Below are 14,561 nucleotides of genomic sequence, written 5' to 3' on the forward strand. Positions count from 1 at the left end.
ACGTCTGTAAGATACCAGTTTTACATGCATTCTAAACCATAAACCTCTCAAAGACATCTAATAGACATCTGAGAATAAACGTCCTGTAGACGTATTGCATATAGCGCATATAGTACATTTGCATATAGCGCGAGAATTGAAGAACAGATTTTTATCCATTTTGCGAAGACACATTTTGTGTGGCCAAGTGTAAATGGAAATGTTTTAACAAATCAGATAGAAAACACATGAAGTGACCGAGTGTAAACAGGCCCCTTAAAGAGAAAGATACATAGAACTGTTAATTTAGAGACCTTGAAATTCAGTTCAATTCAGTTCAGTTCAATTTAATTCAGGTCAATTCAATTCCGTTCAGTTTAATTCAACTTAGTTCAATTCTGTTCAGTCCAGTTCAGGTCAATTTAGTTCAATTCTGTTTAATTCAATTCAGTTCCATTCAGTTCAATTCAATTGAGTTCAGTTCAGGTCAATTCAGTTTAATTCATTTTAGTTCAATTCTGTTTAATTTAATTCAGTTCAACTCAATTCAGTTCAATTCACTTAAGTTCAGTTCAGTTCAATTCAGTTCAGTTCAGTTTAATTCAGGTCAAATAAATTCAGTTCAGTTCAATTCTATTTAGTTCTGTTCAGTTCAACTCAAGTCAATTCAATTAGATTAAATTAAATTCAGTTCTGTTCTGTTCAATTCAATTCAGTTTAATTTAGGTCATTTCAATTCAGGTCAATTCAATTCAGTTTAGTTTAGTTCTGTTCAATTCAGTTCAATTCTGTTTAATTCAATTCAATTCCATTAAGTTCAGTTCAGCTCAATTCAGTTCAATTCACTTAAGTTCAGTTCACTTCAATTCAGTTCAATTCAGTTCAGGTTAATTCAGGTCAAATAAATTCTGTTCAGTTCAACTCAAGTCAGTTCAATTCGATTAAATTAAATTCAGTTCTGTTCAGTTTAATTCAGGTCAGTTCAATTCCGTTCAGTTTAATTTAATTCAATTCAGTTCAGTTCAGTTTAGTTGAATTCAGTTCGATTCAATTCCCTTAAGTTCAGTTCGGTTCAATTCAGTTTAATTCAGATCAGTTCAGCTCAGTTAAGTTAAATTCAATTCAATTCATTACAATTCAGTTCAGTTCATTTTAATTTAGGTCAATTCAGTTCCATTCAGTTCAATTCAATTGAGTTCAGTTCAGGTCAATTCAGTTTAATTCATTTTAGTTCAATTCTGTTTAATTTAATTCAGTTCAACTCAATTCAGTTCAATTCACTTAAGTTCAGTTCAGTTCAATTCAGTTTAATTCAGGTCAGTTCAATTCAGTTTAGTTCAGTTCAGTTCAATTCAGTTCAGTTCAGTTTAATTCAGGTCAAATAAATTCAGTTCAGTTCAATTCTATTTAGTTCTGTTCAGTTCAACTCAAGTCAATTCAATTAGATTAAATTAAATTCAGTTCTGTTCTGTTCAATTCAATTCAGTTTAATTTAGGTCATTTCAATTCCGTTCAGTTCAATTCAGTTTAATTTAGTTCATTTTGGTTGAATTAAATTCAGTTCAGTTTGGTTCAATTCAGTTCGATTCAATTCAATACAGTTCCTTTCAATTCAATTCAATTAAGTTCTGTTCAGTTCAATTCAATTCCCTTAAGTTCAGTTCAGTTCAAATCAGTTTAATTCTGATGAATTCAGCTCAGTTTAATTAAGTTCAATTCATTACAATTCAGTTCAGTTCAAAATAATGTAAGCTCCCAGTCTGAATAATAAGGAAATGACTGCACAATAGATCATTTTAGATCTTTTTTTTCTACAGTCCCATGAAGAGTTTGAGTCTCAAACGAGGCTCTGAAATAAACACGGAGTGAAATATGTGTTTGTAAAATGACAGAAGTTTGTCTAAAACTCAACATGAACTCTTCAGAGAGACTCATGAGATTTAACAATAAACAACGTACAGTTCATATACTAAAATACACTATACAGCATAGCAATAATATTTGAAGTCAATTTGATTTATATAGAATTGTAATCAGTTACAAACAGCTTCACAGTAATAAATGGGAAAATAAATGTTGATGTTGTGAAATCCAATAATAATGAAACAAATTAAATTTCAGCTTCACGGAAGACAGTATTATTATTCAGATCAATAATATTAGTGGATATTACTAATGAATTATGATTATTATGGCCTTTTAACCCCCAAATAAACATTCATTCTCTCTCTTTCTTTTTTTTTTTGAGGTTGGTTGACCGGTAATAATCTGACTGACTGGTTAAATACTGATTGTAAGTTATGATAAGTATTTGGGTAATTTTCGGTATTACTGTGAAATAAAATATATGCATGCTTATTCAAAGGAATAATGGCTTATGCCTTATCTCTTAAATAAAAAGCCCCAGTGAGAACATCCGTGCCAATAATAAAACACTATATATATATGTGTGTGTGTGTGTGTGTGTGTGTGAGAGAGAGTGAGTGAGTGTGTATCATTGTCTGCTCTCTCCTTCATGATGTGACATCCTGTAGCGGAAGGACTGCGTGTGTATATGTATGTGTGTGTGTGTGTGTGTAACGTACGTCACCCTTTCCTCCTGTCTCATGTTCACACACACACACACACATGCTGATTATAGTGTATCAGGACGGACTGACAGACTGACGGCAGTATAATGATTCACTCCAGTGAGTATGAGAACATTTCACCTCATAATAATGTGATTATTGACCAGACGATTGACTGATGCTCTCAGTTTAGTACCTGCACTGAATCTCTATGTCATGTTTATCTGTGTGCTGCTTTTATATATCCATTCAGCAGCCGCTTTACATGTGTGTGTGTGTGTGTCAGGGACAATATGAACAGTGTTTTAACAGGAGGACTGATGTATGAGCACATCTCCATTCATTCAGCAGCTCTGTTAAAGCACACTCATCAGTGTGGAAGCGTTCATGTTATCTTTAATTACAAACACACACAGTCGTTCATACAAAATCGTCATCCTGTCCTTATGTACACCTGACTTTATGTCTGCTGAGAAATGCAAATGCACATCTTCTGAGGAAGTTGTTTGGTTGTGTGAGTAAATGATGCCGATGTTTATTTTGGTGAACCGTCCCTTTAACAGCTCGACTAATGATCAAGAATTGTTTATAACTGAACGTACATGAACTACTGCTCCGTTCCGTTTTATACGTTTGACTGATCTGTTAATGAAGGTTATTGTATCACTATACTGCTTTTCATTTTACACCCGTTGCAGTTACTTTTGGGTTCTTTGCGTTGAATATTGGAAAGTGAAATTTCCCCTCAGCAGTGAGAGTGACTGAAGGCTCGGTGTGGGTGTGCGACCCAGATTCAGACGCTTCTCCTTCTTCACCGGAACCATTATCTTAGGAAATAACTTCAGCACCTTCATGAACTTCAGTCTGTTTAAGGAAAGACGAGAATGAACTAACAGAGATCACCATACTCCCCCGGTGCAGTAAATGTGCAGATGAGTTAATTAATTAAATATGCACTGATTATCGTACATTTCCAGAATATAAATCTGGTGGATAAAGTCAGGTTCATAGTTCTAGTGTGATTTTGTTGTCATATCAGAAGGTTTTGGATTTCTCTTTTTGTCACTCCGTAAATCAGAAAATACGGTCAACAGACAGAAAACAAACACATTTTCACCATGTTTTTAGAAGCAGAATGTTGTATAAATCAGTGTGAATGAAATATGAACAAACGTTCAGAATACAGAATATATATACAGGAATAAAACCATAACATTTGGTGTTTGTAAGAGAAAAAACTCTTTAAAGATATAGATTGGAGTTAAAATCTACAGACGCGAATACATAAAGTGCAATAAAATAAACATTTGAATGTGTTTATTGGATTCTTTTTTTTCTGCTAGTCTGAAAGAAGATATGTGACTGTAGACCACAAAACCAGTTTTTCGAAATAGAGATTTACACACCATCTGAAAGCTGAATTAATAAGCTTTCCACTGATGTATGGTTTGTCAGGATAAGATAATATTTGACCGAGGTACAACTATTTTGATATATGGAATCTGAGGGTGCAAAAAAATCAAAATATTGAGAAAATCACCTTTAAAGTTGTCCAAATGAAGTTCTTAGCAGTGAATATTACTAATCAAAAATTAAGCTTTGATATATTTACAGTAGGAAATTTACAAAATATCTTGAGGGAACATGATCTTTACTTAATATCCTAATGATTTTTGCCATAAAAGAAAATTATGATTCACTTTGACCCATACAGTGTATTGTTGGCTATTGCTACAAATATATCCTAGCGACTTAAGACTGGTTTTGTGCTCCAGGGTCACAAATGTTATGAAAGCAAAATCGAGCAAAGTCTCAAAATTGACTAATGCGGTAAAAATTAGAAAAATGTTTTCCATCCAAACATTTCTACACTCTCAAAAATAAGCTGTCACCCTTTCAAAAAGTGCACATGTACCTTATTCACCCCAAAATGGTGCATTTTCTAAGAGCTTTTCTGCCTTTTTTCTGAGAGTCAACAGGTCATTACGGTTTGATCTGTGATCCTCGCAGGAGTAAGCGTGTGGTTTGCGAGCGCTGAGTGTGCGATCAGTGCTGTTGCTGGTGTGTTTGCTGGTCCGAGGCTCGCTGATGAATCTTTTCACCTTTGTGTTGACAGGAAGTGTGTGGTTTGTGCAGCTGGTCATTGTGTTGCAGCTGAAGCCACTTCACACCCTTGTTCTTCAGAAATGTTCTGCTCTTACCCACAGAACTGACAAGATGCTGAAGATCTTGTGTTTCTGTGATGAATTTGGATGTTTTTTGTGATTTGGGAACCTGTTGCTGTGACTCCGTTAACGTTTGTTGAAGAGGACTCTGTAAAGTCGAATTATTTTTAGATACATGATTTCTACTTCAGGAATTCACTTCTAATTCACTTGCCAAATTATTTGTGACATTTGCTCGAGGTTTCTGTGAGAAAACAGTTTGAAGGTAAATCCTACACCAATGTTCAGTCGATGCTTCTGAATCCAGTATGAATGACATGAAAGGTAATGAGGGCAAACTACAAAACACAGCTAAGATGAGTGAAAAGCTGAAGTAAAGTTAACCAAGATTCTCTGAAACAGGTGTTTTGGTGGTTTTGAAGCGTCGGTGGTTTTGTGAACCGACCGTCGTCCTCCATCTGTGTTTCTGCAGCTCATCATCTGTTTCTCTCCTCCAGATCAGTCCATTCACTCCATCTTCTGCTGCTGCTGTTGTGCTCTACAGACCAGGTACGACGTGCTGTGATGTGTGATGCGGTCTAGAACCGGTCCGCATGATTGAAACCGGAGGTCAAAGGTCAAAACACCATTAGCACGAAACAATCGCTGGGAACAGCTCATAAAATGATGTCAGATCATCATGTGTGAAATGTTTGCTGTGAATGACGTTCCCCCTGACACTGCATTAAGAGCTGCTGGTGAAGCATCAGATGAAGCATCTGCTCAAAACTCTGAAACAAACAGTAGTTCAGGTGTGTGAAACAGTAATGAGCCGTGATCTCTCTCTCTTCCAGAAGTAGCACTCGTGTGGATGTGAACACCAACAGGTATCCGGGATCCATCTATACGGTAATGCAGTCGTCCGTTTGTCCGTTCAGTGATTCGTTCGTTCATCCTGTGCTGCTGTAATGGTTCGCTCCTCATGTCTCAGACTCAGCTGTCTCAGAAGAAGCTCCCACCGTCTCCTCCTGAGGATGATGATAGCGGTGTGATGAAGGTGGTGGCCATGTACGACTTCACGGCCAGAGAGAGTTCAGACCTGACGCTCCGTCATGGAGAGACGTACATCATCCTCCACAAACAAGATCAGCTGTGGTGGAGAGCCAAAGACAAACACGGGTGAGAGTGTGTGTGAGTGTGTGTAAGAGAGAGAGTGTGTGTGTGTGTGTGTGTGTGAGTTTGTGTGAGTGTGAGAGTGTGTTGCATGAGTTCACATGTGTTGATGTCTGCTGATTCTCTCTGTCAGGAACAAAGGCTTCATTCCCAGTAACTATGTTACAGAAATTGGAACTATAGAGGCCAATGAGTGAGTATTGACCAATCAGATTAACTCCAGATTTCTTTAACCAATCAGAATCATCTTCAGATCTCTTTAAATCAATCAGAGTCACTCCAGATGTCTTTAATTGAATCCAGATTTGCATCAAATCATTCAGAGTTCACTGGTCACTGACAGTGTGTGTGTGTGTGTGTGTGTGATGATGATGATGATGATCTTCATCAGCTGGTACTGCAAGAACGTCAACAGAGCTGAAGCAGAACATTTACTCAGACAAGAGGTAAAGAAGGCCATTTAGCAATCATCAACAATTGATCCATCATCATCATCTGTATCATCTTCCTCATGTGTGTGTGTGTGTTTCAGGGGAAGGACGGAGGGTTTGTGGTCAGGAGCTCCAGTCAGCCCAACAGCTACACCGTCTCTGTTTACGCACACAGGTAAAGACTCGTCATCAGTTCACTGACCGATCGTCTGATCCGCTGATTGATGGCTTGACTGATTGATCAGTTCAGGTAAAGGGGAGGTGAGGCACTACCAGATCAAGCAGACTGACGCGGCTCAGTTCTTCTTGGCAGAGAATCACGTGTTCGACTCCATTCCTGAGCTCATCAACTACCACAGACACAACGCAGCAGGTAATTCTGTTCACTTCTGCTCTGTGGTTCTGCTGAGATGAGCTGATGATGATCTGTCTGTGCGTCTGATCAGGGCTGGTTTCCAGACTGCGATATCCCATCGGCCCCATGGGCAAATGTCTGCCGGCCACAGCGGGATTCAGTTCAGGTGAGACTGACACACACACACGTGAACGACAAACATGACAAACATTGCATCTGAGCGTCAACCGCTGCACTTTAAGGGTCGAAATGAATTATGAAACAATAAAAAAACATAAAAGAGCCTGTAATCTAAAGATGAGACACTAGAGATAAAGCTCAGTTTTGTGATTTTGCTCTATTTTGCTTCCATATCATGTCTTTTTTCAGACTAATGGAAAGAAAACATCCAAAACGCTTATTTGGAAAACGTTTTATAATACAAAGCAGTTGTAGTGTGATTAATCAGAATAAACTAATACGTCTGAGTGTGTATTTGAGTTTATTCAGTGTGCAGAGGAGGGGAGAGCAATATATGAATAAGAAATGAACATATGAATAAAGCAAGATAGGGATCGGTTCCTAAGGGTTAGAAGTCTTGTTTTCTGAGAAACTTATCAAAATTAAGTGAGTTTACGATTAAAACAAGAACAAATATCCATCAATGGGGTCAGGAAAACCAACTGTGCTTTAAATTCAGATCCCGTCGACTAAAAATAACTCTTTGCTTGCCATTTCCTGTCTAAGTGGGCAGATCTACACCTAATGACATTTACATGAATGCATTTGGCATCAGACACTTTTCTTCACATGTACGTTTCATCAGTTTTTGCTTTCACTGGGAATCAAAGCCGTGACCTTAGTGTTTCTAGTGCCACGACTGACTCACGAACACACTAGAGCTCGCGCGCCGATGTTCTCTGTGTGTCTGCGTGCAGATAAGTGGGAGATCAACCCGTCGGAGCTGACCTTCATGAAGGAGCTGGGCAGCGGTCAGTTCGGAGTGGTGCGACTGGGCAACTGGAGGGCGCAGCATAAAGTGGCCATCAAAACCATCAACGAAGGAGCCATGAGTGAAGATGATTTCATAGAGGAAGCCAAGATCATGACGTAAGACACACACACCAAATGAGTGGAAAGTTGCTGCGAGCTGGAAAGTGTGGTGGGTGGGTGGACGTCTGTGTGTGTGAGAGAGAGAGACTTCCTGTGCTGTGAGCGTTAGATTCTTATCACTCCCTCATTCAGCGTCTGTTTCTCATTCAACCTGCTCTGCAAGTCACTCAGACACTTCTGGAAGAATCCGGAGGTGTGTGTGATGGAAAAACTCGCTCATTCTGCCGGCTTCAATCTGTCACTTGTCACAGGAAGACAAACTCTGAGTGAAATCTCTAATATCTCAGTGAGGTCAAACAGAGGCGATTGAAGTCTCGCGCTCCTCACATCTTTCCCTTCTCCATCTGTGATCGCACGAGATTGGAAAGAGCTTTGCTTTTGCTTTGTTCCTGGGTGACAAAATTAGGTTAGGAAAAACTTGTGGGAACATTGTTTTGAAATGTTTCTAAAACGTTTTCATAAATAAAACATTATTTATAGGTTGCATCACATATGTAAATATATATATTCACCCCAAAATTATTTGTTACGTTATTTAAAAATATTATTTTTAAATTTCTAAGAATGTTAAAACGTCCAGTTTTCTCGTCCTGATTCTAACATTATTTAAAGGTTACAAAAACTTTTGAATGTTCATCAAATAACATCATAAAATTGTTTTGAGAAATGTATACACCATCTGAAAGCTGAATAAATAAGCTTGTGGTTTGTTATGACAGGACAATATTTGGCCGAGATACAACTATTTGAAAATCTGGAATCTGAGGGTGCAAAAAAATCTAAATAATGAGAAAATCACCTTTAAAGTTGTCCAAATGAAGTTCAATGCATATTACTAATCAAAAATTAAGTTTCGATATATTTAGGTTAGGAAATGTACAAAATATCTTCATGGAACATGATCTTTACTTAATATCCTAATGATTTTTGGCATAAAAGAAAAATGGATCATTTTGACCCATACAATGCATTGTTGGCTATTGATACAAATATACCCGTGACACTTAAGACTGGTTTTGTGCTCCAGGGTCACACATCAAATATTAAAAAAGTTCTAAGATTGTTCCATAAACACTACTTTAAGAATGTAAGAAAGTAATAGATTTAAAATGCATTTATTTTACACTAAGTATAGTTCAAGTCTATTGACATATTTACTGACATATCACTCGAGACTTACTGATATAAAAAAATATTAAGAAAGTAATTAAGCTTTATTTGGACACAATGCATATTTCTTAATATTAAGCCTAAAATATGTCTTAATGTCACTACTGATGAAGATCGTGTGATCTTTAAATAACATCGGTCTTTAAATGCAAAATATTTCAAGTGTACCTAAAGTATCCTTGCAATAGTTCCACTTCAGCACAATCAAATATACTCCAGTATATCTTTAAGTATATCTTTGATTGGACTTCAGCACAATTAAAGTGCATTGAGTACAAAATGAGTTGTTCCAATTTAGCAGAGTTTAAATATACCAGTTTAGTACACTAACAGTACAACTGCAGGGTATTTTTATTAAGTACATAAGATGTAAATGTATTTATAATATACTTAGCATGAAATAAATGTATTTTAAATACATTTTAGTATATTTATTTTTCACTTGGGCGTTTATGTCACTTTTAAAAAACGTTTAAAGGTTGTGAGAACATTTTCTGCTGAGTTTAACCCACAACACAGAATGACTCTCCTTAAGTTAAACGTCTTATCTTTGTTAATGAAAATGTTCTAGACTCTCACTGATGGACTGTGAGATACACAAGTAAAGCAAACAACATCTGTGACCGCGCTTTGATGGGCCTCGCGGTTTATCGTCAGTGATCTGAGCTGCTGAACACCGTCTTTCTGTAACTCGTGTGTGTGTGTGTGTGTGTGCGTGCAGGCGTCTCTGTCACCCTAAGCTGGTCCAGCTGTACGGGGTGTGTGTCACACAGCGACCCATCTGCATCGTGACGGAGTTCATGGAGAACGGCTGTTTGTTGCACTTCCTGCGGCAGCACAGCAAAACTCTGGGCCGCGTCAAGCTGCTCTTCATGTGTCAGGACGTGTGTGAGGGGATGGAGTACCTGGAGCAGAACAACTTCATTCACAGAGACCTGGTCAGACACAACCCGCTTGACACATGATGTGTTTCTTACACAGGGACAGGAGTACACTACAGTAGTCAACATTTGAAGTGGATCAAAACCTATCATCAAAGTCGTCCTAAAACTAAAAAAATACCCGTTCTTGTCTTAGGACAACTTTGATCAACTTTATTGATCCACTTTAAATGTTGAGTACTATAGACTAGTGTGGTCAGCAACTCATTTAAAGCTTTAAAAGCACATTTAAATGTTAATGGTGTCTCGAGAAAGCCTGGCCAAATGTGTGCAGTTTGCATGTTTTCAGGCCGTATGATACAAACAGCTGTTTACAGACGGTCAGATGATCTCTTTCATGTGTGTAGAATGTTTCAAAGCAGCGTCACAGATCAGTATGAAGAGTATGTTGTTTTTCTCAAAACAGAGGTAAAAATAAAACACAAACTGATCGTACAGTTCACCAGTTCACCAGCAGAGGCATAAATGTTGATTTTCCAGTTGGTCCAGCAGATTTTACCTGAATATTGTTTTGAGACAGCAGCTGATTTCAAAGAAATAACACACAGTCACGAATGACTGTATTACATCACGAGCTGATGACAATAACATGCTGTGTGTGTGTGTGTGTGTGTGTGTGTGTGTCTGCAGGCCGCGCGGAACTGCCTGGTGAACGAGAGGAATGTGGTGAAGGTGTGCGACTTTGGCATGACCAGGTCAGAGTACTGACCACAACCTAACCTTAACCTAACCATAACTCTAACCCACCTGAACAGTCACCTTCTGATCCACACTGATCTAATTCTGGCAATGTTCTCTCAAAGTTACGAACGAGTCATAATGTTTATAAAACATTTGTTCAAAGTTATTTGGTCTTTAATAATGTTCTCAAAATGTTAGCACAAAAACAGTATTTATACTTCTTTTTTTTTTTTTTTACATTTTAGTCACAACATTTTTTAAATGTTACAACTTGTTTCAGAGTGTTCAGAGAACATTTAAAAGTAACATTCCCATAATGATTTGACTGATAAATGGTAAAATGTGCCGTTCCCTTAGGGGTCGTTCACACAACGTTTTTCCATTCCAATTAGCTACTTTTCCATTGTTTTTCTGTGTATACACATGCTGGAATGACATTTGTGATCCTGGAGCACAAAACCAGTCTTAAGTATCACGGGTATATTTGTAGCAATACACAACAATATGGCAAATTGCATAAAGCATAAATATTATGCCAAAAATCATTAGGATATTAAGATCATGTTCCATGGAGATATTTAGTAAATTTCCTACTGTAAATATATCAAAACTTAATTTTTAATTAGTAATATGCATTGCTAAGAACTTCATTTGGACAACTTTAAAGGTGATTTTCTCAATATTTTGATTTTTTTTGCACCCTCAGATTTTCGAGTAGTTGCATCTCGACGAAATATTGTTCTGTCTTAACAAACCACACATAGATTATTATATCATTTATTCAGCTTTCAGATAATGTATTTATCTCAGTTTCAACAAAACTGACCTTTACGACTGGTTTTGTGGTCCACGGTCACATATATGACTGTTGTGCTCATGTATCGCCTCTTTTAAGCGCTGTGTTTTTAAGACGCTGTGTCTGATCAAAAGAACTTTTAAATGCAGCAGCGCTCGTCAATGTCAGTTCCAAAACACTGGACCAATCAGAAGATACTACAGCACTTCTTCAAGCCATTATCACAACCTTTCTTTTAAGTAAAGAACCTGGAGAGAAATATTTCTGTTATTGCATCACGTGTCAAAAGAACCTCTTAAGACTCTCACATTCTGAGCTGCACTTTTTTAAAAACCGCTGCGTCTCCAGTTTTTATACATAAAGACAGAAAAACCTGATGTTTTGCGCATTTGGACGGCATTCAGAATAACGCGTCCTGTAGATCCTCACTGACGTGTCTCGTCCTGCAGGTACGTTCTGGACAATCAGTACACCAGCTCCATGGGCTCCAGGTTCCCCGTCAAATGGTCTCCACCTGAAGTTCTTCACTTCAACAAGTTCAGCAACAAGTCAGACGTCTGGTCATTTGGTGAGGACTGGAGGTCAGAGGTCGGGGTGGTGCGTGTGTGTGTTGTGGGTGTGTGTTGATGCGTGTGCGTTTGTGTGAACAGGCGTGATGATGTGGGAGGTTTTCGCGGAGGGAAAGACGCCGTTTGAGAACCGCTCCAACCTGGAGGTGGTGGAGGAGGTGACGCAGGGCGGGCGTCTCTACAGGCCTCACCGGGCGTCTGCGCACATTTACAACATCATGTACCGCTGCTGGCATGAGGTGACACACACACACACACACACACTTCACAGTCCATACACGACACGACACGACTGGTGCAGATTTTCCTTCATTTACTGTCTGAATGAGCTGACAGTAGCCGTTGAACGCAGGCCCGTCGCCAGAAAATCTTGAATGGGGGGGCATTTCGTTTTTATAGGGGAACACAGTTATGAGCAGCTATAAAATTATGGCACAAATTTATATATACAAATTAAAATAAATCACAATTTATAATGGCATTCGTTATAAACAACATAGAAAAATCTAACCAAAACGAATTTAAAGAGAAACTGCACCGATACATCTTTCATACGGCACAAACACAGATATTTCCCACGAGAGGCACCGGTGCAGTCGCTTAGATTTTTTCCCTTATAGTAGCAGAAACAGCTTATGATGTCATTTTGTAGATAAGAATAAGACATTATTTGTAATTGTAAAAGGTTCAGAGCGTGCAGGTGAAACACATGTTGGTTCATGTTAGTTTATTTCGGAGCCTGCTGTTTGGGAACGCAGATCTGGAAGTTAATTATAATGAAGCACTTCGACGAGACTTTGCTCAAGCATTTTAGAATGACAAAACTAGCATTTCAGATGCTGCAGAGATCGGTTCATTGGTTAGTCCAGTTATGCTGCCCCATCGCAGAGTTACGCTTTTTTTTTTTAATGTGCATTAAAGTGTTTCCATCATAGTTTATGCGCATGTTTTCTTACCGGATGAAAATCACTTTTAACCACTTTTTTGAGCACATAAGCTTTTTACTCGCATTTTTAGAATTTCTGCACATCTTGGCGTTTCCATCCAGCGTTTTTAATGCGATATACCAAAATGTGCATAAAACAGGTGGATGAAAATACTGAGTTATTACCTTCTAGAGACTAGTGGTTCTTTAAAAGAGAAGTCCACTTCCAAAACAAAGATTCACATACAGTTTAAATGCAGTTTAAATGCGGCTTCAAACGATCACAAATGCGGTTGTAAACGATCCCAGCCGAGGAAGAAGGGCCTTGTCTAGTGAAACGATTGGTTATTTTCATTAAAATAATACCATTTATATACTTTTTAATGTCAAATGCTCGTCTTGTCTTACTCTGCCTTAACTCTGTGTATTCTGACTCAAGACAGTTAGGGAATGTCGTATTTTCTCCCTCAACTTCAAAAATCATTTCAAAATCATCCTACATCGCTGCAGAAGTACAGACACAGTGTTTGCAAAGTGAACATGCAAAGAAGATCAAACACCCTTAACAAAAAAGGTCAAACAGTGATATAGGACGATTTTGAAGTTGAGGGAGAACATGAGATGAGTTTTTCCACATACACTAACTGACATGAACCAGAACAAAAACAGTCCAGACAGAGTAAGACAAGACGAGCGTTTGACATTAAAAAGTATATAAATTGTATTATTTTTATGAAAATAACCGATCATTTCGCTAGATAAGACCCTTCTTTCTCGGCTGGGATCGTTTACAACCGCATTTGTGATCGTTTGATGCTGCATTTAAAGTGTATTTTGGAAGTTCTAACTCACCATATCACCATATCAGTCCATTATATGGAGAAAAATGCTGAAATGTTTTCCTCAAAAAACATAATTTCTTTACGACTGATGAAAGAAAGACATGAACATCTTGGATGACAAGGGGGTGAGTACATTATCTGTGAATCTTTGTTTTGGAAGTGAACTTCTCCTTTAAGTGAAATGGTTTGGCAATATTTAATGCTAGATCAGTACAATGAGTGTTTCACTGCCCCCCTTTGGCGACGGGCCTGGCTGAACATTTCTCAGTCTGCAGATTTCTGATTTCTGAGTTAGAGGAGACAAAACTTTACAAACTCAGCAATTGTATGATCCATCGTGTCTATCACTGACATCACAGCACTCAGAATAACTGTGTGTGTGTGCTTCTTGTTTTCAGAGACCGCATGGGCGACCGTCTTTTTCTGAGCTACTGCAGAATATCAAACAGATCACTGAAGAGGAGACGGACACATGAACACACACACACAGCTCAGAGAACAGGAGGACGCTTGAGGACGTCTGTTGATCTTCAGCATGAGCTGATGTGTGTGTGTGTGTGTGTGTGTGTGTGTGTGTGTTTGACGAACTGTCATTTTACAGTCATTTTTAAGATAATGAGATGTTTTATATTTGTACACTGTAAACATGCAACTTCATGTCAGTCTGTAAGTTCATAAGCACCTGAGGACATGAATAAAGATTCTCACCACTGGGAGGAGCTGCACTGTGTGTGTGTGTGTGTGTGTGTGTGTGTGTGTGTGTGTGTGTGGTCCACTGATCTATAATAGAGAATATATATACAGGTTTCAACAATGATTTCGTTAACATAATTTTGAAGCAGGTAATGATTTAAACGTTTGTTAATTCAGCCTACATAACATTCATTTTGAGA

At 38.1% G+C, this 14,561-nt stretch overlaps 1 protein-coding gene across 1 annotated transcript; it reads left to right on the forward strand.

Annotated features, from left to right (window-relative positions):
• Positions 1-2,575: 2,575 nt before the first annotated feature.
• Positions 2,576-14,357, forward strand: txk (TXK tyrosine kinase). The gene is made up of 15 exons (XM_051105036.1): positions 2,576-2,669; positions 5,212-5,263; positions 5,548-5,602; positions 5,685-5,872; positions 6,000-6,059; positions 6,258-6,312; positions 6,399-6,472; positions 6,543-6,670; positions 6,744-6,818; positions 7,570-7,741; positions 9,636-9,852; positions 10,486-10,550; positions 11,782-11,900; positions 11,983-12,140; positions 14,067-14,357. Exons 1-15 carry the CDS (start codon positions 2,657-2,659, stop codon positions 14,142-14,144), a joined length of 1,509 nt encoding a protein of 502 aa, XP_050960993.1. The 5' UTR covers positions 2,576-2,656; the 3' UTR covers positions 14,145-14,357.
• The last annotated feature ends 204 nt before the right edge of the window (positions 14,358-14,561 follow it).

Source organism: Labeo rohita, unplaced genomic scaffold (assembly GCF_022985175.1).
Source record: "Labeo rohita strain BAU-BD-2019 unplaced genomic scaffold, IGBB_LRoh.1.0 scaffold_87, whole genome shotgun sequence".
Lineage (NCBI taxonomy): Eukaryota > Metazoa > Chordata > Actinopteri > Cypriniformes > Cyprinidae > Labeo > Labeo rohita.